The sequence below is a fragment of the Pseudophryne corroboree genome, chromosome 2, assembly GCF_028390025.1.
Source record: "Pseudophryne corroboree isolate aPseCor3 chromosome 2, aPseCor3.hap2, whole genome shotgun sequence".
Taxonomy (NCBI): Eukaryota; Metazoa; Chordata; class Amphibia; order Anura; family Myobatrachidae; genus Pseudophryne; species Pseudophryne corroboree.
The window spans coordinates 930,545,933-930,572,020 of record NC_086445.1 but is presented as its reverse complement, the minus strand read 5'-3'; the positions used below and the strand labels follow the sequence as shown (position 1 = coordinate 930,572,020).

Below are 26,088 nucleotides of genomic sequence, written 5' to 3'. Positions count from 1 at the left end.
ATTTTCCCACCAGCTAAGGGTAGTTACCAACCTGATATTGCCATAACTGTTGACAATGCAACTATCCACCCTACCCCACAAGCTCGCTGCCTAGGTGTCATCCTTGACTCTGAACTGTCGTTTGTTCCACACATTCAATCTGTCTCTAAATCATGTTACATGCACCTTAAAAACATATCCAAAATACGCCCTTATCTTACACAAGACACTGCAAAAACTCTGATCCATGCACTCATCATCTCCCACATTGATTATTGTAATAGTCTCCTTACTGGTCTTCCCAAACATAGGCTCTCACCACTTCAATCCATTTTAAATGCAGCTGCAAGGCTAATCTTCCTAGCCAGACGTTCTTCGTCTGCTGATCCGCTCTGTCAGTCCCTCCATTGGTTACCGGTATTCTACCGTGTCAAATATAAAATACATTTACTTACATACAAGGCTATTACCCAAACTGCACCATCATACATCTCCTCACTCATCTCAAAATATCTCCCTACCAGACCACTCCGCTCTGCACAAGACCTGCGTCTCTCATCCAGATGTATTACCTGTTCCCACTCAAAATTACAGGACTTTACCCGGGCTTCACCCACTCTGTGGAATGCCCTCCCACGCACAATAAGACTCTCCACTAGTCTCCAAACCTTTAAACGTTCCCTGAAAACTCATCTCTTCAGACAAGCCTACCAAATTCCTGACCCACACACATAACCTTCAATGCTTCCCTATCCAGTTACATTCCCTCTGCACAGTCCCAAGAACCTTGCAATCTGGGGAAACATTATGTAACAGTTTGCATCTATCCTTGTGTATCAATACCTATTTCCCTATAGATTGTAAGCTTGCGAGCAGGGCCTTCCTACAGCTATGTCTGTCTTTGCCCTGTTTTGTTCTATAACTGTTGTTCTAATTGTAAAGCGCAACGGAATATGCTGCGCTATATAAGAAACTGCTAATAAATAAATAAATAAATAAATTGTTGCAGATAGTATAAGACAGTGTGTAAGTGTATGCTGCTATATACAGTAGCTAAAGCTATGAATACGGAGTAACTCTTGTAGCACTTGATGTGCAGTGTGAAGGCGTGCACTGTATGTAAGCTATGATAAAGAAGCATCAGGGGGTCATTTTGAAGAAGTCGCTAAAAAATGTGCAGGTATTTGTTTAAAACATACTTCACACCTTGTGACCCTTACTGCGTGTAATTACCATGTGTTAGTACTACAGTCTTGGCCTTAATTGTGTATTTCTCTACAAGTTTGCTATGAGTATTGGAGGTCACCTTCTCATTTACCCTTTTCTATTACCACCCTCAGGCCAGCATTTGTTAATCCATTAATTCCTGATGGAATGGAAGAGGAAGACCTTTTGAAACAGGAGAGAGTACGTGGTTTTATGTTTGCTGTATTAATATGATGATCATGCTAAGGTTCTCTATACATGTAGGCAATTCCCCCATTTATAAATGAGCTATGGCTTTTTTAAAACTTTGTATCTGTATAGAGATTGTTCAGAATATCTCACAAGCTTACGCTACCGCTGACATGGATGCCAGGTACCCCTATCTCGCATATGTTACTTCCTGGACATGGAAGTTGTCATCACTCTCGTGCTCTCTGTGAGCAGTTTAGAGTTCAATCCTTCTTCATCTACCAGCTTTTTGGTCTTGGTATCCTGTACCGTCCCCCTGCATTAACGATCTCTCTAATTAATGAAATCGAGAATGGTGTTCTTCAAATTAACCCATAGTTTTTGTGAGGACTCAGAGGTTGATCAAGCAGTGAAAAGAATGGATAACTGGACTGTGGAGAAGTTGCCCATAGCAACTAAACAGCTCCTACCTATCATTTTATAGAATGTACTTGATAAATGGTACCTCAAAGCTGATTGCCCATAGCACCCAACTTCTCCACTGGTCCACTTCTCCACTCTTATTTTTCGTTGCTTGATACATTGGCCCCTCAGTTCTTTCAAAATACCTTCCACATGTCCCTCCAATCTCCTATTCACTAGTCCACAAAGTTACATCTTATCTCACCAAAGTTTGATGTAGTGGTTGTTCGGATATAATTTAGAAGCTCTCCCTGGCCATCGTTAGCGGTGAACGTGTTCTCCTACCATATTTTAGAAACCTGCTAATACAGCATTCCGTATTTCGGAATATTTGGATATGGGATACTCAACCTGTATGTGGCCTGCATGAAGCTGTGTTTGGTATACTGGCTATACAAATAAGTGAAAACACACTTACTGCGCAACCATAGAGCTGCCTGCTTCTATCAGAACCTAAAGGTGTCACCCATCAACCAAAACGTCAAATCCTAAAAAACAATGCAGGTTCTCAACAGTTGGACTCACAATGTAGGATATGAATGGTAGGGAGAAAAGAGAAAATGCATAAATGATTGTTAGACAGCAGTCCTGATTTAAAAAAAAAAAAAATACTTCTGCACACCACCCAAGTGAGTACTGGTGTAAACCTCCAACCACTGGTAAATGAGGGGAACATCGCTTTGCATGTTGATATATAAATGGGTACAGTGGCGGAACTAGCGAGCGGTGGGCCCAGGTGCGACAAAATGCTTTGCCGCCCCCCCCCCTCCCCCCACATCCCATCCAAGTCCACCCCCTCACCCCTGGAGAGGATCTGGTGAGGGGGACCTACTCAGGGCCAGAGAAATGGATACCTAGCAACAGTGCCGTAACTAGACATTTTAGCACGTGCAAGAAACGGCATCGGAGCCCCACCCCTGCATACAAAACAGGGGCAGTGCGCGCCGTAGGCGCGTGCAAAAATACATAGTGGCGTGGCTTCGTGGGGAAGGGGTGTGGCCACAAAATAATACCAATTCATAAAACGGTGCACAGTAGTCTCCATTCTTCAAATTACGCCGCACAGTAGCACCACTACACCAGGTAGAGACCCTTTTACACCTTGCAGCGGACAGATTCCTCTTTTTACACATTACGGCAGACAGCGTCCCCTTTTTACACATTACGGCAGACAGCGTCCCCCTTTTTACACATTACAGCAGACAGCGTCCCCCTTTTTACACATTACGGCAGACAGCGTGCACTTTTTACACATAACGGCAGATAGCGTCCCCTTTTTACACATAACGGCAGACAGCGTGCCCTTGTTACACATAGCGGCAGACAGCGTACACTTTTTACACATAACAGCAGACAGCGTGCCCTTGTTAAACATAGCGGCAGACAGCGTACACTTTTTACACATAACGGCAGACAGCGTCCCCCTTTTTACACATTACGGCAGACAGCGTGCACTTTTTACACATAACGGCAGACAGCGTCCCCTTTTTACACATAACTGCAGACAGCGTGCCCTTTTTACACATAGCGGAAGACAGCGTACACTTTTTACACCTAACGGCAGACAGCATGCCCTTGTTAAACATAGCGGCAGACAGCGTACACTTTTTACACATAACGGCAGACAGCGTCCCCCTTTTTACACATTACGGCAGACAGCGTGCACTTTTTACACATAACGGCAGACAGCGTCCCCTTTTTACACATAACGGCAGACAGCGTGCCCTTGTTACACATAGCGGCAGACAGCGTACATTTTTTACACATAACGGCAGACAGCGTGCCCTTGTTAAACATAGCGGCAGACAGCGTGCACTTTTTACACATAACGGCAGACAGCGTCCCCTTTTACACATTACGGCAGACAGCGTGCCCTTGTTACACATTACGGCAGACAGCGTCCCCCTTTTTACACATTGCAGCAAGCAGATTCCCCCTTTTTACACATAGCGGCAGGCAGATTCCCCATTTTTACACATAGCGGCAGGCAGTCCCCCCTTTTTACGCATTGCGGCAGGCAGATTCCCCCTTTTTACACATTGCGGCAGGCAGTCCCCCGTTTTTACACATTGCGGCAGGCAGATTCCCCATTTTTACACATTGCGGCAGGCAGATTCCCCCTTTTTACACATTGCGGCAGGCAGTCCCCCATTTTTACACATTGCGGCAGGCAGTCCCAACAAAGAAAGAAAGAAAGAGACAGAAAGAAAGAAGAATTATACTTACCCTCTCCGCTGGCTCAGGCTCCTCGGTGCAGCGTCAGACGATTCCCGGGCTGGAGAGAAGGAGGAGGAGGGAGGTGGAGGAGGGAGCCGCAGCAGCGCTGTGTTATTGGTGGAGGCGCTGCTGCCCCTCTGCTTCACTATAGGCTGTTCTCAGTAGTAAAGCGCTGCTGCAGCTCCCTCCTTCACCTCCCTCCTCCTCCTTCCCCCGTACCGCTGCTCCTCTCCTCTCTCCGGGCGGCTGTGCGCTGCGGGCAGCGGTTGCCCGCAGCGCACAGCGGCATGTAATGAGTCAGTTTGACTCATTACATGCTTTGGGCCCCTGGACAGAGGCGGGCCCCAGTGCAACGCACTGGTTGCACTGGCAGTAGTTCCGCCTCTGAATGGGTACTTGTAAAAGAAAAAAACACATATAGGGCCTGATTCAGATGTGATTGGAGTAGTTATCACTGCTGCTTACATAAAAGCAGCAGCCATAGCACAAATATGATAATGCAGCAGGGGGCGTCACGCCTCCTGCTGCATTAACGACCTGAGCTGCATCCTAGGACACAGTAACGGATCATCTGTAACACCACCACCATGGTGTCCTGCAAACTGGCCGCCACAAGTCCTACCTAGAGTCCAGGAAATCTCTTGTCTTCTGACGGAGATCCTTGCCTTGTCCATTACCTGGAACAGCGCCTTCCCTGGAACGGCGCCTTTGGAGAAACAGAGGCGTCGCCACCAACCCCCAAACGGCATCAGACTGTCAATCACTGACAGTCTGATGCCATAGATCAGGCCTGGCCAACACGTGGCTCTCCAGATGTTGTGAAACTACACATCCTAGCATGCCCTGCCACAGTTTTAGCATTCCCTAATAGCAAAACTGTGGCAAGGCATGATGGGACTTGAAGTTTTACAACAGCTGGAGAGCCACAGGTTGGCCAGGCCTGCCATAGTACAACCGGTGTTGCAGTACGGTTCCAGTACATGCGCAAAGTAACCAACATCAGTACTTTGCGGCATATGCCGCTACTCCAGCCACAACTTAATAAGGCCTATATATCTGATCGCACCCACCCTTTATAGGGCTAAATACAGTCTTGAAACCAAGTGCCTGGTGTGCAAGTCACCTTACTTTCCTTACCAATTTATAGACAAGAAGTAACTCGTTATTGCCTACATAGTAAGGTAAAACACATCCCACAAAGGGAAATGGCCCTGGTATTTAGTCCCAACAAAATGCTAGTGCCCTGATGTCAAATGTCCAGAGTCCTCCCCCGTGTTTTTCGACCAGTAGGTCTTGTTATACTGACTGTATTCACTTTTCTTATTTTGTTCTTGGGGTACTTTGCCTGTATTCAATGCTTGTTTCTAATGTTATTGCCCATCGACACGGCTCCTCTACAGTTAAAGCTGATTTGTGTTTTTTACTTTCTCCAGTGAACAAACTGAGGCGCATTGAATTCAGCACGGCATCTTTACTGAAAATGGCTCCGACAGCGGAAGAACGGAAGATTGTTCATGACATGTTTCTCAACACATTGGATACAAGGTATGTGTAAAGACATATATAACACGCACACAAAGCCATAAATACCAAATTTTCCTTTTTTCCTTCATAAACTGTTAGACTAGGGCAAGAGAACCTCTTGTTATAAATGGTCATCGCCAGCTCATTCAGATGTTCTTAGTTTTAATTTTGGAGCAGGTGGGGGCAGCACAACCTCAGTACGAGACTATTTAAGGAGATAAGCGTACCGATCACATGTGAGTGTATGAGTGACTCTGTGCGCACCTAGGATTCAGGCCCAGTGTCCACGTCAGACGCAGTGGAACGATTGTTTTGCCACTGTACACATGCAGCGATTGAACAGCTATAGTTCGTGTTTGGGGGGATGCAGGATGCAGTCAATTTACCGACGGTCAAAATCCCAACAGCAATTGACCGACGGTCAAAACCCCGACATGGTCAAAATCCCGACAAGGTCAAAATCCCGACATGTAAAATGTCGACAGGTCAAAATGCCGACATGAGTTTTTCATGATTTTTCCATTGAAACTGACTTGTTCATACTTTACCATCCCAGTGAACCTGGAGGGGGAATATAATAGTGTGCCGAGCGCAGCAAGACACCGTGCCCAAAGCATGGCGAGCGCACGCGGTACACTTTTATATAGTGTCCATGTTGACCTATGCCGACATACACACCAAAAAACAATGAAAAATGCATGTCTGCATTTTGACCTGTCGACATTTTACATGTCGGTATTTTGACCTTGTTGGTATGTTAAATGTCGGTATTTTGTCCATGTCTGGATTTTGACCGTTGGTCAACTGCTGTCGGGATTTGATTGTAGGTATTTCATACCGATCCCGTTTGGGGCAGGAAATGGGAGGAGTCCAGAAAACCTCAGACGTGTCGGAACCGTTTTATGGATGTTACCTAGTCGGCCACCTCCTCGTTCCTAGGAGAGGCCCAGGCATCTGAAGACAGTCGCTCATTCAAAATAGGGACGCAGAGAGGTCCGATGTTGCGACCGATGTGCGTCTGATGTTCCCGTTTATGGAGGAAATGTTTTATATGGAGGAACTAGCAAGTTCCGCATCAGCACTTTGTATGGCTGTGAGCTTCCTTGTCAAATTGACACTAAAAGATTGTGTGAAGTGTACTTCTATGGAACAATGGGCCTTATTTATGTCTGTAAGTAAAGCAAAAAAGCAAGCTGGGCAATACCATGTTGCACTGCGGGTGGGGCAGATGTAACATGTGCAGAGAGAGTTAGATTTGGGTGGTGTGTGTTCAAACTGAAATCTAAATTGCAGTATAAAAATAAAGCATTTGCGGGGTACATGCAAAAGCAGCCAGTATTTACCCTGCACAGAAAAAAATATAAATGTATTTGCTCCCCTTGCGTTGCTACATGATTTGTTCCTGGCACAAAGTTGTGTTGTTGTTTTGTTTTTTTTGCTTTACTTACAAACATGACTCAGGCCCAAAGTGCAGACATTCAACTTGTTCACACTTATGTTTATATTGATTTAATCTGGATATAGAGAAATGAATTGCTTCATTAAGCCCAGGTTACTTGAAATTCCAAAATGTGTAGAGAGAACAAAAACAGGAGCACAAGGCAAAATATACATATACTGTAGTGTGGATATTCAGGACTGCGAATTATGTTCTTCCATTGCTACTGGTTTTATTACTTCTAGGGGCATATTTACCAAAGGTCGATTCCGAGTGATTTAAAATCAATCAAAATCGACGTTCTGCTTCCAGGGCTGAAACGTACATGTATAAATATTGAATAATGTATATAGAAAAACAACTCTTAGCAAATGTGTGTTTCATTCCCTGTAACCCAAACGATTGAGACTGAGTTGTATCAATTTTAAATCGATAGAAATCGACCGTTAGTAAATATACACCCTAGATTCTCATCACAAGCATGTAATTTGTAATCACAAAGTATTTATTTCTCAAAATACAAATCATATTGCGCTGTTGAAAAGGACATTTTGTACAGTAAGGGCCTGATTCAGGGTTGCATGTAAAGCAGCAGCAATTTAGGAAATGAGGGTTCATGTCGTTCATGGCTCCTCAGCTCCCCCGTCCATGTGCTGGTGGCAATAGTCATCATCATTATCATACATTTGCATCAGGCCTATGCTTGGTGCAGGAGATGTGACTGAAGTCAGGCGGATCTCTGTATACACTCATCTCTAAAGACCCCTCCATTTCATCAGCGCGCTCACAGAACACCTGTAACACCCACTCAGCTGCAAGCGGAGGCACATCTGAGATGCGTGTGACTCTGCTTTGCTCATGATTGCTGTAAGTAGCGCACATAAGCTGAGATATCTGTTCCAGCTGCCTTGTAGAGTGATAAAAGTGGGATTAATTACCGGTCTAATACTCTGGCATCCAGCCTTTTGCCTGGCCGGGCATGGAAAATAAATGAGGTGTTTGAAATCCACATAATTGACAGGAATGCTTGAAAAGGGAACAAGTGGAATTTACTGTACACAATTGCTTTTAATCCAATCAGGCTTTACTAACAACTTAGAGGGTAATTCAGAGTTGATGGCAGCAGCAAATTTGTTAGCAGTTGGGCAAAACCATGTGCACGCCAGGGGGGGATGGGGGGGGACGACAGATATAACATTTGCAGAGAGAGTTAGATTTGGGTGGGTTATATTGTTTCTGTGCAGGGTGAATACTGGCTGCTTTATTTTTACACTGCAATTTACATTTCAGTTTCAACACACCCCACCCAAATCTAACTCTCTCTGCACATGTTATATCTGACCCCCTGCAGTGCACATGGTTTTGCCCAACTGCTAACAAATTTGCTGCTGCGATCAACTCTGAATTAGGCCCTTAATACGGATAACTGCAATGTGAGTTATTTCTGGCAATAAGAACTGCCCCCACTAATAATACTACTAGTGCTGCTACTGAAGGCCAGTACACACGTCCAGAGATGTGTGCTGAGCGATCTATCAGTGACCGCTCAGCACACGTCTCTCCCCCCACTCAGCACAGCGTGATGTGTGCTGAGCAGGGGGGGGGGGGGGTGCGCTCATTTCACCCCGCGATGTGCTAGATTGTGCATAGCACTGGCGATAGCAACACGCGGGGCCGCACTTCGCTATCACTGTGGGGCATATACACACGAGAGATCCGTGCTTAAAATCTAAGCAATCTAGTCAGATTGCTTTGATTTTAAGAACGGATCTCTCCATGTGCACCCCCCTTAAAGGTGCTAAATTTAGCACGTCTACGATCAACTCTGAATTACCCCCATAGTTGTGACGCTTTTGTGTTTCATATCAAAACATATTTACTGTAATGTAATAAATCATTTAGGATTATATTAGTTTTTTTTTTTTAAAGTATGAATTTATTGTTAATAACTACAATTTATGTATTCATTATTGTAATGGTAGTGTAAAAGATAATAACTGAAAGTACATGTATATGTTCCATTTGTCTGGTTTAAATAAATATTGTAGTAATGTATTTTCTCTGACGTCCTAGTGGATGCTGGGTACTCCGTAAGGACCATGGGGAATAGACGGGCTCCGCAGGAGACTGGGCACTCTAAAAGAAAGATTAGGTACTATCTGGTGTGCATTGGCTCCTCCCTCTATGCCCCTCCTCCAGACCTCAGTTAGAATCTGTGCCCGGCTCGAGCTGGTTGCACACTAGGGGCTCTCCTGAGCTTCTAGTAAAGAAAGTATTTGTTAGGTTTTTTATTTTCAGCGAGATCTGCTGGCAACAGACTCACTGCTACGAGGGACTTAGGGGAGAGAAGCGAACCTACCTGCTTGCAGCTAGCTTGGGCTTCTAGGCTACTGGACACCATTAGCTCCAGAGGGATCGAACACAGGCCCAGCCTCGGTCGTCCGGTCCCGGAGCCGTGCCGCCGTCCCCCTTGCAGAGCCAGAAGCAAGAAGAACATCCTGGAAATCGGCGGCTGAAGACTTCGGTCTTCATTAAGGTAGCACACAGCACTGCAGCTGTGCCCCATTGCTCCCTATGCACACCACATACTCCGGTCACTGATGGGTGCAGGGCGCTGGGGGGGGAGGGGGGGGGGAGGGGGGGGGGCCTGGGCTGCAATTAGAGTACCTTACATTGGCAAACAGCACATAATATAGTCTAAAAAACTATATATGTGCAAAAATTCCCTGCCATAATATTAATATAAGAGCGGGAGAAGTCCGCCGTGAAGGGGGCGGGGCTATCTCCCTCAGCACACTGGCGCCATTTCTCTTCACAGTTCCGCTGGAAGACAGCTCCCCAGGCTCTCCCCTGTAGTTTCCAGGCTCAAAGGGTAAAAAAGAGAGGGGGGGCACTAAATTTAGGCGCAAATTATACATGTAAAGCAGCTATAGGGAAAAATTACTTTGTGTTAGTGTAAATCCCTGATTATATAGCGCTGTGGTGTGTGCTGGCATACTCTCTCTCTGTCTCCCCAAAGGACTTTGTGGGGTCCTGTCCTCAGTCAGAGCATTCCCTGTGTGTGTGCGGTGTGTCGGTACGGCTGTGTCGACATGTTTGATGAGGAGGCTTATGTGGAGGCGGAGCAGGTGCCGATAAATGTGATGTCACCCCCTGCGGGGTCGACACCAGAGTGGATGGATATGTGGAAGGTATTAACCGACAATGTCAACTCCTTACATAAAAGCCTGGATGACGTAACAGCTGTGGGACAGCCGGCTTCTCAGCCCGTGCCTGCCCAGGCGTCTCAAAGACCATCAGGGGCTCACAAACGCCCGCTACCTCAGATGGCAGACACAGATGTCGACACGGAGTCTGACTCCAGTGTCGACGAAGATAAGACATATACACAATCCACAAGGGGCATCCGTTGCATGATTACGGCAATGAAAAATGTGTTACATATTTCTCTGACGTCCTAGTGGATGCTGGGGACTCCGTAAGGACCATGGGGAATAGCGGCTCCGCAGGAGACTGGGCACAAAAGTAAAGCTTTAGGACTACCTGGTGTGCACTGGCTCCTCCCCCTATGACCCTCCTCCAAGCCTCAGTTAGATTTTTGTGCCCGAACGAGAAGGGTGCACACTAGGTGGCTCTCCTGAGCTGCTTAGTGAAAAGTTTAGTTTTAGGTTTTTTATTTTCAGTGAGACCTGCTGGCAACAGGCTCACTGCATCGAGGGACTAAGGGGAGAAGAAGCGAACTCACCTGCGTGCAGAGTGGATTGGGCTTCTTAGGCTACTGGACACCATTAGCTCCAGAGGGATCGAACACAGGCCCAGCCATGGAGTCCGGTCCCAGAGCCGCGCCGCCGGCCCCCTTACAGAGCCAGAAGCAAGAAGAGGTCCGGAAAATCGGCGGCAGAAGACATCCTGTGTTCACCAAGGTAGCGCACAGCACTGCAGCTGTGCGCCATTGCTCCTCAGCACACTTCACACTTCGGTCACTGAGGGTGCAGGGCGCTAGGGGGGGGCGCCCTGAGCAGCAATAAAAACACCTTGGCTGGCGAAAATACATCACATATAGCCCCCAGGGCTATATGGATGAATTTTAACCCCTGCCAGAATCCATAAAAAAGCAGGAGAAAAGTCAGCGAAAAAGGGGCGGAGCCTATCTCCTCAGCACACTGGCGCCATTTTCCCTCACAGCTCCGTTGGAGGGAAGCTCCCTGGCTCTCCCCTGCAGTCACTACACTACAGAAAGGGTTAAAAAAGAGAGGGGGGCACTAATTAGGCGCAGTATTAACAATACAGCAGCTATAAGGGGAAAAACACTTATATAAGGTTATCCCTGTATATATATATAGCGCTCTGGTGTGTGCTGGCAAACTCTCCCTCTGTCTCCCCAAAGGGCTAGTGGGGTCCTGTCCTCTATCAGAGCATTCCCTGTGTGTGTGCTGTGTGTCGGTACGTTTGTGTCGACATGTATGAGGAGGAAAATGATGTGGAGGCGGAGCAAATTGCCTGTAATAGGGATGTCACCCCCTAGGGGGTCGACACCTGAGTGGGTGAACTGTTGGAAGGAATTAACAGTGTCAGCTCTTTACAAAAGATAGTGGTTGACATGAGACAGCCGGCTACTCAGCTTGTGCCTGTCCAGATGTCTCATAGGCCGTCAGGGGCTCTAAAGCGCCCGTTACCTCAGATGGCAGATACAGACGCCGACACGGATACTGACTCCAGTGTCGACGGTGAAGAGACAAATGTGACTTCCAGTAGGGCCACACGTTACATGATTGAGGCAATGAAAAATGTTTTACACATTTCTGATAATACGAGTACCACCAAAAGGGGTATTATGTTCGGTGAGGAAAAACTACCAGTAGTTTTCCTGAATCTGAGAAATTAAATGAGGTGTGTGATGAAGCGTGGGTTTCCCCCGATAAAAACTGATAATTTCTAAAAAGTTATTGGCATTATATCCTTTCCCGCAGAGGTTAGGGTGCGTTGGGAAACACCCCCTAGGGTGGATAAAGCGCTCACACGCTTGTAAAAACAAGGGCTCTACCCTCTCCTGAGATGGCCGCCCTTAAGGATCCTGCTGATAGAAAGCAGGAGGGTATCCTACACACATACTGGTGTTATACTGCGACCAGCAATCGCCTCAGCCTGGATGTGCAGTGCTGGGTTGGCGTGGTCGGATTCCCTGACTGAGAATATTGATACCCTAGATAGGGACAGTATATTATTGCCTATAGAGCATTTTAAAGATGCATTTCTATATATGCGTGATGCACAGCGGAATATTTGCCGACTGGCATCAAGAGTAAGTGCGTTGTCCATTTCTGCCAGAAGAGGGTTATGGACACGACAGTGGTCAGGTGATGCGGATTCCAAACGGCATATGGAAGTATTGCCTTATAAAGGGGAGGAGTTATTTGGGGTCGGTCTTTCAGACCTGGTGGCCACGGCAACAGCTGGGAAATCCACGTTTTTACCCCAGGTCGCCTCTCAACATAAGAAGACGCCGTATTATCAGGCGCAGTCCTTTCGTTCCCATAAGGGCAAGCGGGCAAAAGGTTCCTCATTTCTGCCCCGTGACAGAGGAAGAGGAAAAAGGCTGCAGAAATCAGCCAGTTCCCAGGAACAGAAGCCCTCTCCCGCCTCTGCCAAGCCCTCAGCATGACGCTGGGGCTTTACAAGCGGACTCAGGCACGGTGGGGGCCCGTCTCAAGAATTTCAGCGCGCAGTGGGCTCACTCGCAAGTAGACCCCTGGATCCTTCAGGTGGTATCTCAGGGGTACAAATTGGAATTCTAGACGTCTCCCCCTCGCCGTTTCCTAAAGTCGGCTTTACCGACGTCTCCCTCCGACAGGGAGGCAGTTTTGGAAGCCATTCACAAGCTGTATTCCCAGCAGGTGATAATCAAGGTACCCCTCCTGCAACAGGGAAAGGGGTATTATTCCACACTGTTGTGGTACCAAAGCCGGACGGCTCGGTGAGACCGATTTTAAATCTAAAATCTTTGAACACTTACATACAGAAGTTCAAATTCAAGATGGAGTCACTCAGAGCAGTGATTGCGAACCTGGAAGGAGGGGACTACATGGTGTCTCTGGACATCAAGGATGCTTACCTTCATGTCCCAATTTACCCTTCTCACCAAGGGTACCTCAGGTTTGTGGTACAGAACTGTCACTATCAGTTTCAGACGCTGCCGTTTGGATGGTCCACGGCACCCCGGGTCTTTACCAAGGTAATGGCCGAAATGATGATACTCCTTCGAAGGAAGGGAGTTTTAGTTATCCCTTACTTGGACGATCTCCTGATAAGGGTAAGATCCAGAGAACAGTTGGTCGGTGTAGCACTATCTCAGGTAGTGTTGCGGCAGCACGGTTGGATTCTCAATATTCCAAAATCGCAGCTGGTTCCGACGACTCGTCTTCTGTTCCTAGGGATGATCCTGGACACAGTCCAGAAAAAGGTGTTTCTCCCGGAGGAGAAAGCCAGGGAGTTATCCGAGCTAGTCAGGAACCTCCTAAAACCGAGCCAAGTCTCAGTGCATCAATGCACAAGGGTTCTGGGAAAAATGGTGGCTTCCTACGAAGCAATCCCATTCGGCAGATTCCACGCAAGAACTTTCCAGTGGGACTTGCTGGATAAATGGTCCGGGTCGCATCTTCAGATGCATCAGCGGATAACCCTGTCACCAAGGACAAGGGTGTCCCTCCTGTGGTGGTTGCAGAGTGCTCATCTTCTAGAGGGCCGCAGATTCGGCATTCAGGACTGGGTCCTGGTGACCACGGATGCCAGCCTGCGAGGCTGGGGAGCAGTCACACAGGGAAGGAATTTCCAGGGCTTATGGTCAAGCCTGGAGACATCACTTCACATAAATATCCTGAAGCTAAGGGCCATTTACAATGCTCTAAGCTTAGCAAGACCTCTGCTTCAAGGTCAGCCGGTGTTGATCCAGTCGGACAACATCACGGCAGTCACCCACGTAAACAGACAGGGTGGCACAAGAAGCAGGAGGGCAATGGCAGAAGCTGCAAGGATTCTTCGCTGGGCGGAAAATCATGTGATAGCACTGTCAGCAGTATTCATTCCGGGAGTGGACAACTGGGAAGCAGACTTCCTCAGCAGACACGACCTCCACCCGGGAGAGTGGGGACTTCACCCAGAAGTCTTCCACATGATTATAAACCGTTGGGAAAAACTCGACAGGTATTGCGCCAGGTCAAGGGACCCTCAGGCAATAGCTGTAGACGCTCTGGTAACACCGTGGGTGTACCGGTCGGTGTATGTGTTCCATCCTCTGCCTCTCATACCCAAGGTACTGAGAATTATAAGATGGAGAGGAGTAAGCACTATATTCGTGGCTCCGGATTGGCCAAGAAGGACTTGGTAACCGGAACTTCAAGAGATGCTCACGGAGGATCCGTGGCCTCTGCCTCTAAGAAGGGACCTGCTCCAGCAAGGACCCTGTCTGTTCCAAGACTTACCGCGGCTGCGTTTGACGGCATGGCGGTTGAACGCCGGATCCTGAAGGAAAAAGGCATTCCGGATGAAGTCATCCCTATCCTGATCAAGGCCAGGAAGGATGTAACCGCAAAACATTATCACCGCATTTGGCGAAAATATGTTGCGTGGTGCGAGGCCAGTAAGGCCCGACGGAGGAATTTCAACTGGGTCGATTCCTACATTTCCTGCAAACAGGAGTGTCTATGGGCCTGAAATTGGGGTCCATTAAGGTTCAAATTTCGGCCCTGTCAATTTTCTTCCAAAAAGAACTAGCTTCAGTCCCTGAAGTTCAGACGTTTGTAAAAGGGGTACTGTATATACAGCCTCCTTTTGTGCCTCCAGTGGCACCTTGGGATCTCAATGTAGTTTTTGGGTTCCAAAAGTCACATTGGTTTGAACCACTTAAATCTGTGGAGTTAAAATATCTCACATGGAAAGTGGTCATGCTGTTGGCCCTGGCCTGGGCCAGGCGCGTGTCAGAATTGGCGGCTTTATCCTGTAAAAGCCCTTATCTGATTTTCCATTCGGACAGGGCGGAATTGAGGACTCGTCCTCAGTTTCTCCCTAAGGTGGTTTCAGCGTTTCACCTGAACCAACCTATTGTGGTGCCTGCGGCTACTAGGGACTTGGAGGACTCCAAGTTGCTAGACTTTGTCAGGGCCCTGAAAATATATGTTTCCAGGACGGCTGGAGTCAGAAAATCTGACTCGCTGTTTATCCTGTATGCACCCAACAAGCTGGGTGCTCCTGCTTCTAAGCAGACTATTGCTCGTTGGATTTGTAGTACAATTCAGCTTGCACATTCTGTGGCAGGCCTGCCACAGCCAAAAATCTGTAAATGCCCACTCCACAAGGAAGGTGGGCTCATCTTGGGCGGCTGCCCGAGGGGTCTCGGCTTTACAACTTTGCCGAGCAGCTACTTGGTCAGGAGCAAATACGTTTGTAAAATTCTACAAATTTGATACCCTGGCTGAGGAGGACCTGGAGTTCTCTCATTTGGTGCTGCAGAGTCATCCGCACTCTCCCGCCCGTTTGGGAGCTTTGGTATAATCCCCATGGTCCTTACGGAGTCCCCAGCATCCACTAGGACGTCAGAGAAAATAAGAATTTACTTACCGATAATTCTATTTCTCGTAGTCCGTAGTGGATGCTGGGCGCCCATCCCAAGTGCGGATTGTCTGCAATACTGGTACATAGTTATTGTTACCAAAAATCGGGTTATTGCTGTAGTGAGCCATCTTTTCTAGAGGCTCCTCTGTTATCATGCTGTTAACTGGGTTTAGATCACAAGTTATACGGTGTGATTGGTGTGGCTGGTATGAGTCTTACCCGGGATTCAAAATCCTTCCTTATTGTGTACGCTCGTCCGGGCACAGTATCCTAACTGAGGCTTGGAGGAGGGTCATAGGGGGAGGAGCCAGTGCACACCAGGTAGTCCTAAAGCTTTACTTTTGTGCCCAGTCTCCTGCGGAGACGCTATTCCCCATGGTCCTTACGGAGTCCCCAGCATCCACTACGGACTACGAGAAATAGAATTATCGGTAAGTAAATTCTTATTTTCTGACATTAACCCAGGTACCACTAAAAAGAGTATTATGTTTGGGGAGAAAAAGCAGCCAGTGTTTTTTCCCCCATCAAATGAGTTGAATGAAGTGTGTGAAGAAGCGTGGGGTTCCCCCGATAAGAAACTGGTAATTTCTAAAAAATTACTGATGGCGTACCCTTTCCCGCCAGAGGATAGGTCACGTTGGGAGATATCTCCTAGGGTGGATAGGGCGCTCACACGCTTGTCAAAAAAGGTGGCACTGTCGTCTCAGGATACGGCCGCCTTGAAGGAGCCTGCTGATAGAAAGAAGGAGGCTATCCTGAAGTCTGTATATACACACTCAGGTACTATACTGAGACCTGCAATTGCTTCAGCATGGATGTGTAGTGCTGCTGCAGCGTGGTCTGATACCCTGTCAGATAATATTGATACCCTCGACAGGGATACTATTTTGCTAACCATAGAGCATATTAAAGACGTCGTCTTATATATGAGGGATGCACAGAGGGATATTTGCCGGCTGGCATCTAGAATGAATGCAATGTCCATTTCTGCCAGGAGGGTATTATGGACCCGGCAGTGGACAGGTGATGCTGATTCTAAAAGGCACATGGAGGTTTTGCCTTATAAGGGTGAGGAATTGTTTGGGGATGGTCTCTCGGACCTCGTATCCACAGCAACAGCTGGGAAATCGACATTTTTACCTCAGGCTCCCTCACAACCTAAGAAAGCACCGTACTATCAGGTACAGTCCTTTCGGCCTCAGAAAGGCAAGCGGATCAAAGGTGCTTGCTTTCTGCCCAGAGGCAGGCGGAGAGGGAAAAAGCTGCACCAGACAGCCAGTTCCCAGGAACAAAAATCCTCCCCTGCTTCTACTGAGTCCACTGCATGACGCTGGGGCTCCACAGACGGAGCCAGGTGCGGTGGGGGCGCGTCTCCGGAACTTCAGCGACCAGTGGGTTCGCTCACAGGTGGATCTCTGGGTTCTACAAGTGGTATCGCAGGGATACAAGCTGGAATTCGAGGCGTCTCCCCCTCGCCGTTACCTCAAATCAGCCTTGCCAACTACTCCCCAGGACAGGGAGGTAGTACTGGCGGCAATTCACAAGCTGTACCTCCAGCAGGTGATAATAAAAGTTCCCCTCCTTCAACAGGGACGGGGTTACTATTCCACAATGTTTGTGGTACCGAAACCAGACTGTTCGGTGAGACCCATTCTAAATTTGAAATCCTTGAACACTTATATAAGGAAGTTCGAGTTCAAAATGGAATCGCTCAGGGCGGTTATTGCAAGCCTGGAAGAGGGGGATTACATGGTCACTGGACATCATGGATGCTTACCTACATGTCCCCATTTACCCACCTCACCAGGAGTACCTCAAGGTTGTGGTACAGAACTGCCATTACCAATTCCAGACGTTGCCGTTTGGTCTGTCCACGGCACCGAGGGTGTGTTCCAAGGTAATGGCCAAAATGATGATATTCCTTCGAAAGAAGGGAGTTATAATTATCCCGTACTTGGACGATCTCCTTATAAAGGCGAGGTCCAAGGAGCAGTCGTTGATCGGAGTAGCACTATCTCAGGAAGTGCTACAACAGCACGGCTGGATTCTGAATATCCCAAAGTCGCAGCTGGTTCCTACGACGCGTCTGCTGATATTGGGCATGTTTCTGGACACAGAACAGAAGAAGGTGTTTCTCCCGGAGGAGAAGACCAAGGAGTTGTCATCTCTGGTCAGAGACCTCCTAAAACCAAAACAGGTGTCGGTGCATCATTGCACGCGAGTCCTGGAAAAGGTGGTAGCTTCTTACGAAGCAATTCCCTTCGGCAGGTTCCATGCAAGGAACTTTCAGTGGGACCTGTTAGACAAGTGAGGATCGCATCTTTAGATGCATCAGCTGATCACCCTGTCCCCGAGGGCCAGGGTGTCTTTGCTGTGGTGGCTGCAGAGGGCTCATCTTCTCGAGGGCCGCAGATTCGGCATTCAGGACTGGGTCCTGGTGACTGCGGATGCAAGCCTCCGAGGTTGGGGAGCAGTCACTCAGGGAAGAAATTTCCAAGGACAATGGTCGAGTCAGGAGACTTCCCTACACATAAATATTCTGGACCTAAGGGCCATTTACAATGCCCTAAGGCAAGCAGAACCCCTGCTTCAAAACCAGTCGGTGCTGATTCTGTCAGACAACATCACGGCTGTCGCCCATGTAAACCGACAAGGCGGCACAAGAAGCAGGATGGCGTTGGCAGAAGCCACAAGGATTCTCCGATGGGCGGAGTATCACGTGCTAACACTGTCAGCAGTGTTCATTCCGGGTGTGGAAAACTAGGAAGCAGACTTCCTCAGCAGGCACGACCTCCACCCGGGAGAGTGGGGACTTCATCCAGAAGTCTTCACACAGATTGTGAACCGTTGGGAACGACCACAGGTGGACATGATGGCGTCCCGCCTCAACAAAAAGCTAAAAAAGTATTGCGCCAGGTCAAGAGACCCTCAGGCGATAGCTGTGGACGCACTAGTGACACCGTGGGTGTGCCAGTAGGTTTATGTGTTCCCTCCTCTTCCTCCCATACCCAAGGTACTGAGTAAGTAAGAGAGGAGTAAGAACTATACTCGTAGTTCCGGATTGGCCAAGAAGAACTTGGTACCCAGAACTACAAGAAATGATCTCGGAGGACCCATGGCCTCTGTCTCTCAGACGGACCTGTTACTGCAGGGGCCCTGTCTGTTCCAAGACTTACCGCGGCTGCGTTTGAAGGCTTGGCGGTTGAACGCGGGATCCTAACGGAAAAGGGCGTTCCAGATGAAGTGATTCCTACACTGTTAAAGGCTAGGAAAAACGCTGCCTGAAGTTCAGACGTTGTTAAGGGAGTGCTGCATATTCAGCCCCCTTTTGTGCCTCCAGTGGCACCTTGGGATCTCAACGTAGTGTTGGTTTTCCTAAAATCACATTGTTTTGAGCCACTTCAGAACGTGGAGTTGAAGTATCTCACGTGGAAAGTGGTCATATATATATTTGGCCTTGGCTTCGGCTAGGCGTGTGTCAGAATTGGCGGCTTTGTCATGTGAAAGCCCTTATCTGATCTTCCATAGGGACAGGGCAGAATTGAGGATTCGTCCCCAATTTCTCCCTAAGGTGGTATCAGCGTTTCATTTGAACCAACCTTTTGTGGTGCCTGCGGCTACTCTGGACTTGGAGGCCTCCAAGTTGCTGGATGTAGTCCGGGCCCTGAAAATTTATGTTTCCAGGACGGCTAGAGTCAAAAATCCTGACTCGCTGTTATCCTGCATGCACCCAACAAGCTGGGTGCTCCTGCTTCTAAGCAGACTATTGCTCGCTGGATCTGTGGCGCGATTCAACTTGCACATTCTGCGGCTGGACTGCCGCATCCTAAATCAGTAAAAAAGCCCATTCCACGAGGAAGGGGGCTCTTCTTGGGCGCCTGCCCAAGGGGTCTCGGCATTATAACTTTGCCGAGCTGCTACCTGGTCGGGGTCAAACACGTTTGCAAAATTCTACAAGTTTGATACCCTGGCTGAGGAGGACCTTGAGTTTGCTCATGCGGTGCTGCAGAGTCATCCGCACTCTCCCGCCCGTTTGGGAGCTTTGGTATAAACCCCATGGTCCTTACGGAGTACCCAGCATCCACTAGGACGTCAGAGAAAATAAGAATTTACACACCGGTAATTCTATTTCTCGTAGTCAGTAGTGGATGCTGGGAGCCCGTCCCAAGTGCGGACTCTCTGCAATACGTGTATATAGTTATTGCTTAACTAAAGGGTTTTGTTATGAGCCATCTGTTAATGAGGCTCATTTGTTGTTCATACTGTTAACTGGGTATAGTTATCACGAGTTGTACGGTGTGATTGGTGTGGCTGGTATGAGTCTTACCCGGGATTCCAAATCCTTTCCTTGTAGTGTCGGCTCTTCCGGGCACAGTTTCCCTAACTGAGGTCTGGAGCAGGGGCATAGAGGGAGGAGCCAGTGCACACCAGATAGTACCTACTCTTTCTTTTAGAGTGCCCAGTCTCCTGCGGAGCCCGTCTATTCCCCATGGTCCTTACGGAGTACCCAGCATCCACTACGGACTACGAGAAATAGAATTACCGGTGAGTAAATTCTTATTTAAAGTATTTGTATAATAGGGGAAAGTGACTATGGACTAAAGGACTCACTGGTGTTGAGTGGACACTGATGGTCACCTGAACATTAGGGGATGGCCCTCGTGCTGATGCTGGTGTCCTCTTAGTGCATGCAGGGCAAGTGGCAAGGGTCTCGCACACCGGTCGGGAAGTTCCATGGTGGGGAGGTACTAGAGAGCGGTGCTGAGGAATGGGGACGTCGGCTGGTAGTATCTGAGACCCCGGGGGGAAAAAGAAGCTGTGTCTGTGAGTGCAGGATCCCTAGTGACCCAGAGAGCGGAGCAGCAGTGACATCCGCTGATTGCTGAGCTCTGCTCGCCTAACGGACAGCCCAGCCTTTGAGCCCGATTGCTGCATATTGCCTGCCAATCCAAACTGACAGGCTCCCGCTACTAGCACCGGCCGCTGATTACCGCAGAAAGAAGTGTTTTCCAGAGTAATAAAGTAAAGAGAGATAAACTACCAACCAGTCAGCTCCTACTCAACCACACAGTCTGTAACATGGCAGTTAGCAGCTGATTGACTGGCATGGCAGTTAAAAACTAATTGGCTGGTACTTTAACTTTCTCCACTTTATCACTTTCCAAGCCTTAGTACATCTCTCCCACAGTCCGGACACTCTACAAAGCCGACTGTCACCATAGCTGTCAACCCTTCTTACTGTGCTCCTCAGCACCAGCACCTGCAGACAGAATGGCCCGCTACCCAGCCAGCTGTCCATCACTATCTGCTGCCACTCAGCAGACTGGACACCATATTTGCTAATGTTTGAGAGCAAGAGACCCAGTAGCCACCAAAAGCCAGGACAGTGCCCAGGGCCAGATTAATAATGGAGCAGTTGGAGCTACAGCTCCAGGGTTCCACATAAAAATAGGTCCATCATCATAACAGCATAATGATAACAAGCTACCTATATTGTAGACACCAACATAGCACTGACTACACCCACACAGCACTGGTTACAGACCCTCCCTTTTTCAGTATAGTCCTGAAGAACATTTCAGCTCCAGGCTCATGTGGCCCTTAATCTGGACCTGGGTGTGCCCTGTTGTCTACACACAGTAGAGATAGATATTTTGTGGGCTGAAACAACATTATTAAGAACGCTGCCCTTTAAATCACTAGGAACCAGTTACATCACTGCGGCTTGTTGGGCTGATGTAGGGAATATAGCCCCACCCATAAAATTGCTACCCCTGCTTTGCGTAGGTCAAAGGTGCACTTCAAATTGAAAGGTAGTCCTAAGATAAATTAGACCCCGATTCTAGTGTTTATACTAGAGTTTTGTTAGGGTAGGGCACTGGCTGTTTGGGAGGGCACATCTGCACGTGCTGATGGGGTGTGACCTCTTGGGGAGGTGGTATGACTAGGTGGCACATTCTCTTTGTGTCATACTGTGGACATGCCCTGCACTCCCTGAGATGCAGAAGCTCTCCTGCACTGTAAGTAGATGCCATTCACAATTGCATTGCATCTATTCAGCTAGTGGTGAGTGTGCTCATCTTCCGCTCCCCGCCCCCCCAATAGACAGAGGGAGAGGTGCACCAGCATCTACACACCACAGCAGCAGCAAAGCGGGAAATGGGGTGCTGCGAGCACACCGAGGTCAGCATAAGATCAGCAAAGCGCCACACCCTGCACTTATGGGGGCACCTATATAAGGGCAGGTCGGGCACCCTTCTGAAATAGCCCAGCAGGAACGCTATGTTTCTCTTTAATGTTTCACATTCCCCAGAGTTCTTTATAGATGTTTTCTTGAAATGTTTTTGTATAGGACAGTGAGCTTCAGAAGTCGTGTTTTGCCTTTCAATTCAGTGTGGATGGAAGATGCCAAACTCAAAGGATTGGAGATCTGTCACCCACAGGTATTCCCCATTTGCTGCTCTGTCATCACCTACCACAGTGGATTCTGACCTTTTTGGTAGTGCAAGATACCATTCAACTCACCTGCTACATGGGTTGTTGTTGTGTGACACAGCCAGAGGCCCCAAGCGGGGGCGGATTCAGGGGGGGGGGGGGATTTTATTTTATTTTTATTTTATTTCATTTAAACAACTACTATTGACTCAGGAGTCACATCCCTCTACACTTAGCAGGTGGCCCTCTGCAACGGCCTGCGACAGTGACATTGACAGGAGTACTAGTAATGAGTTAGACCGACTCACTACTATACACTGCAGCTGGTCTCAGGCAGTAACAAACCTAACAAGGCTTTCTTCTGGCCGTAGAAGAGGAGGTGGGTCCCCCCCCCCCCCCCCCCTGCCTCATCTTACCAGAATCCAGAGAGGAGCCCCCCTGTCCCTAGGATACAGTCAAGTATGCTTATCAGGGTCTCCTCTATCACTCCTGGTGCCTGGACTTCGCCCCTGCCTTGTCTGCTCTTCCTGTCACCCACTGCCTCTTACCATCATCCCCTACGTCACCCATTGTCTTGCCTTGGCTTCGCACTCTTCTTCCCTCTATCACCCATTCCCTGGCGTCACTCACTGCCTCTCACTTGTCACCCACTGCCTCTCTGCGTTCCACTATTTCTCCCTATCACCCATTGTCTCACCCTCTGTCTTTCCCTTGTGTAACTCCCCATCACCCTCTCTCTCTCTTGTCACCCTCTGCCTCTTCAAGGCATCACCCTCTCCCTCATACGGATATGGCACTTCCTTTGAGGCCATGCCACTTGTTGTGAGACCATGCCAACTTTTCCAGTAGTGTTTAAATACCGCTCCTTCCCCCGTACTCTCTTCCCCTCTCATGGTTACCCCCCCCCCCCCCCCTATTATTTTGTACTGGAACCGCCCCCTTTGTGGATGTGTAGCAGTGACAATATGCTGAGCAAGACTGGGCTTAGCTTCTAGGCCCATCTGATAGAAACAGCAATATTCACATACTTCAGTGCAGAAAACTAGGATCGCCTGCAGATATCTGTATGTTTGCATCCCATGATGGACTATTATTAAATTCTGTAATTTAGAATAAAAGAAAATAAATATACCATTTATTTCATATATTTAACTTTATTTTCTCTTTTCACTTCCATATATTTGAGGCACATCCTGGCTGGAATACATGGGCCTGATACATTAGTTTGAATTGCCGAAATACCATTATGTGTTTTATTCTTGCATAGGGGCCTACCCTCAATTGCTAGATCCCAGAATATTTCCCAAACTTTTGGATATTTTTTTCTTCTTTCTTCTATATATTGGTTCAACAGTTATAACAAGATTTTATATACCATAATAAATCACCACGCTTTCCCTCACAGGAATTTGCATTCAAAGAAACTGCATGAGGTCCAGGAGGAAAACAGAATTTAACCATTAATCTCTGGAAGATAAAGAGTAGGGTTAGGAAGAAGAGGAGGGGGATGGGAATACAGGATCATCGCAGTCACACATTTGGATAATGTGGGAACACTTGCATACTCTTAAATATTCTTTTTGGCTTCAAAATGGTTGTTTCCACTTGTGTATAGCTAAAGGACACTTTCATATCTGTTGTTTACTTATGAGAGATTTTGCTATATATGTTATCACTGTGAGTGGCCAATTTATCATGGATTACATATTGAATGAGAACTGGGCGGGATCTGACCCAGAACCCGCAGGGACAGGGCCTAAGAAAGGACCCCATTCCTGCTATGTGTTCTGCGGGCAGACGGGGGTCCTGCACATGTGCGGTCACACTTGACCACGAATCACTGATGTATTTCTTTTTCATCCACTAGGGGTCACTGGAGTACTCTTGGGATATGGACGGTGTTAGCTAGGACAGGGCACTGAATATTCAAATTTCAGTAACTCTCCTCCCTTCCATACTCCCAGAATACCTCAGTGTTTTTTCGGTGCTCACATGGATAGGAGCACAAAGTGTGGAGCTCCTCCACATATTCTACTTTTAGATTGTTTTATTTTTTATACTTTTTTCTATTTACAATCCTTTCCCAGCTTACACAAAAGCTATGGGTCCGGGATTACAGAAGCTGCTGCCTGCAGCTCTTGGCGTGTCGGGCCTCACAATAGAGCCCCCTCACAGCCACAAGCAGCTCAGCTAACTTCAGCTGATGCTGCAGAAAGGACTGGACGGAACTTGATCGAGAAGCCCCGTCAGAGCCCATGAGCACAGGTCAGCTAACTTCAGCAGTGCTGCAGAACGGATCTTGCTGGAGAAGCCCGACAAGCAAAAAGGTATTTATGAACGGGACGGTCAGTCACGCTGCCGCCCCGCCGTGTGGGGGACTATTAGTCACGTTGCCACCCCCCCCGAAACTACCGCTCCCCGCCACCACTGATGTCCGCTCCCCGCCGCCCCCCTCCCGGCCGATACTTCCGGCCGCCGCTCAGAGGGATGCGCTGGATGGCCGCTCCAAGCGCCGTTGTCAGCGCTCCCTGCCTGTCCTGCTCTGCACAGACCGTGGACAGCGTTCACTGCTGCCGCGGTCTGTCCCTGTTACCGGCGGCTCTGCTCACTTAGACCGCGGACAGCGCTCACTGCTGCCGCGGTCTGTCCCTGTAACGGCGCCAGCTCAGTCACTCAAAAGGACACGCTGGGGGGGAAGTTGCCGGCGGCTCTGCTCACTCAGACCGCGGACAGCGCTCAGTGCTGCCGCGGTCTGTCCCTAAAAACAGTCCTCTCGTAGTTACTGGGCTCATTCTAGGCAGACAGGAGTTTCACTGCCCCTATTCCATGCAGCGCAGCTGCAGGGGGGGGGGGGAGTTTGTGCCCACAGCAGCAGCAATAGACAGCTTTTGCTAAAGAAGGCTGTATTGTGTTATATATGCATAAGGGCACGTTTTATAACATTGAAATGCAATATGTAGTATGCTCTATGTAACTTTGACTATACGCACATGGCTGGAGGCCATTTTTAACAATGCTTCCTGTTTCTTTTCTAGAACTTTCCTGTCCTACAACACTGCTCCACCAGATGGCGCAGGGGTGTTAGTAGGAATTTTCACTCACGTTTATATACGTCTGGCCACGTGCACTGCTCTTCAGCCATATACACACGTTAGGAATTTTACTGAGTCGTGGAATTTGTCTGGTTACATAATAGGTAAGGCGCCAGCAAAACCTCACTGCGCAAGATAGTGAGGATATTAACAGCCGGGCAGTGTTAATTTCACCAGGGCGGTGCGTCAGTCTCTGAAGTTTACAGAGACTGAAGAAACTCTAATGCCTGATGGGGTAGTATTTACTAGATGAAACAGAGCCCCGGTGTGTTTTCCGGTTTCGGAATCTCTTAATAAGATGTTAGTAGAAACACGGAAAAATCCAGATAACCGGTTTTCTATACCTCGCAGATTTAAGTCTAGTTACCCATTTCCAGAGTTTGTAACATCTACATGGGGGAATCCGCCAATGGTGGATTCGTCTGTGTCAAAACTTACTAAAAATATTAACATTCCAGTAACAACTGCTACTACGCTTCAAGACCCGTCAGAGCGTAAACTAGAAGCTATGCTAAAGTCCATGTATACAGCAGCAGGAGTGTTGCTTAGACCTGGTTTGATTGGCATTTGGGTAACTAAGGCGCTAATGGTATGGATACCGAAACACAAGGCTGGTCTACATGACGATCACCTTATACTTCTCACAGATCAAATGTGTGAGGCTGCGGAGTCTCTAGGTACAGCTTCTACTGACGTCTGTCAGCTCACTTCTCGCATTTCATCGTCGCTAGTTACGGCACGACGAGCACTCTGGCTGCGGTCTTGGCAAGCGGAGGCAGAGGTTAAGCGAGGTATAGAGGCGTTACCTTACGGTGGCGAGAAGTTGTTTGGTCCTGCATTGGACAAATGGATTTCTGAGGCCACGGGAGGGAAGTCTGTTTTCCTACCATTGCCTCCAACGGTACCTAGACGGACCTGCTCTGGCCCGGCGTTCAAATC

At 48.2% G+C, this 26,088-nt stretch overlaps 1 protein-coding gene across 1 annotated transcript in view; it reads left to right on the top strand.

The window, feature by feature from the left end:
- ACOT9 (acyl-CoA thioesterase 9) overlaps positions 1-26,088 on the top strand; it is a 144,242-nt gene that overhangs the window by 77,555 nt on the left and 40,599 nt on the right. Inside the window, exons 10-12 of the mRNA XM_063956227.1 lie at positions 1,320-1,390; positions 5,487-5,598; positions 21,975-22,065. Coding sequence (XP_063812297.1) covers positions 1,320-1,390; positions 5,487-5,598; positions 21,975-22,065 — 274 coding nt within the window. The remainder of the gene's footprint in view (positions 1-1,319; positions 1,391-5,486; positions 5,599-21,974; positions 22,066-26,088) is intronic.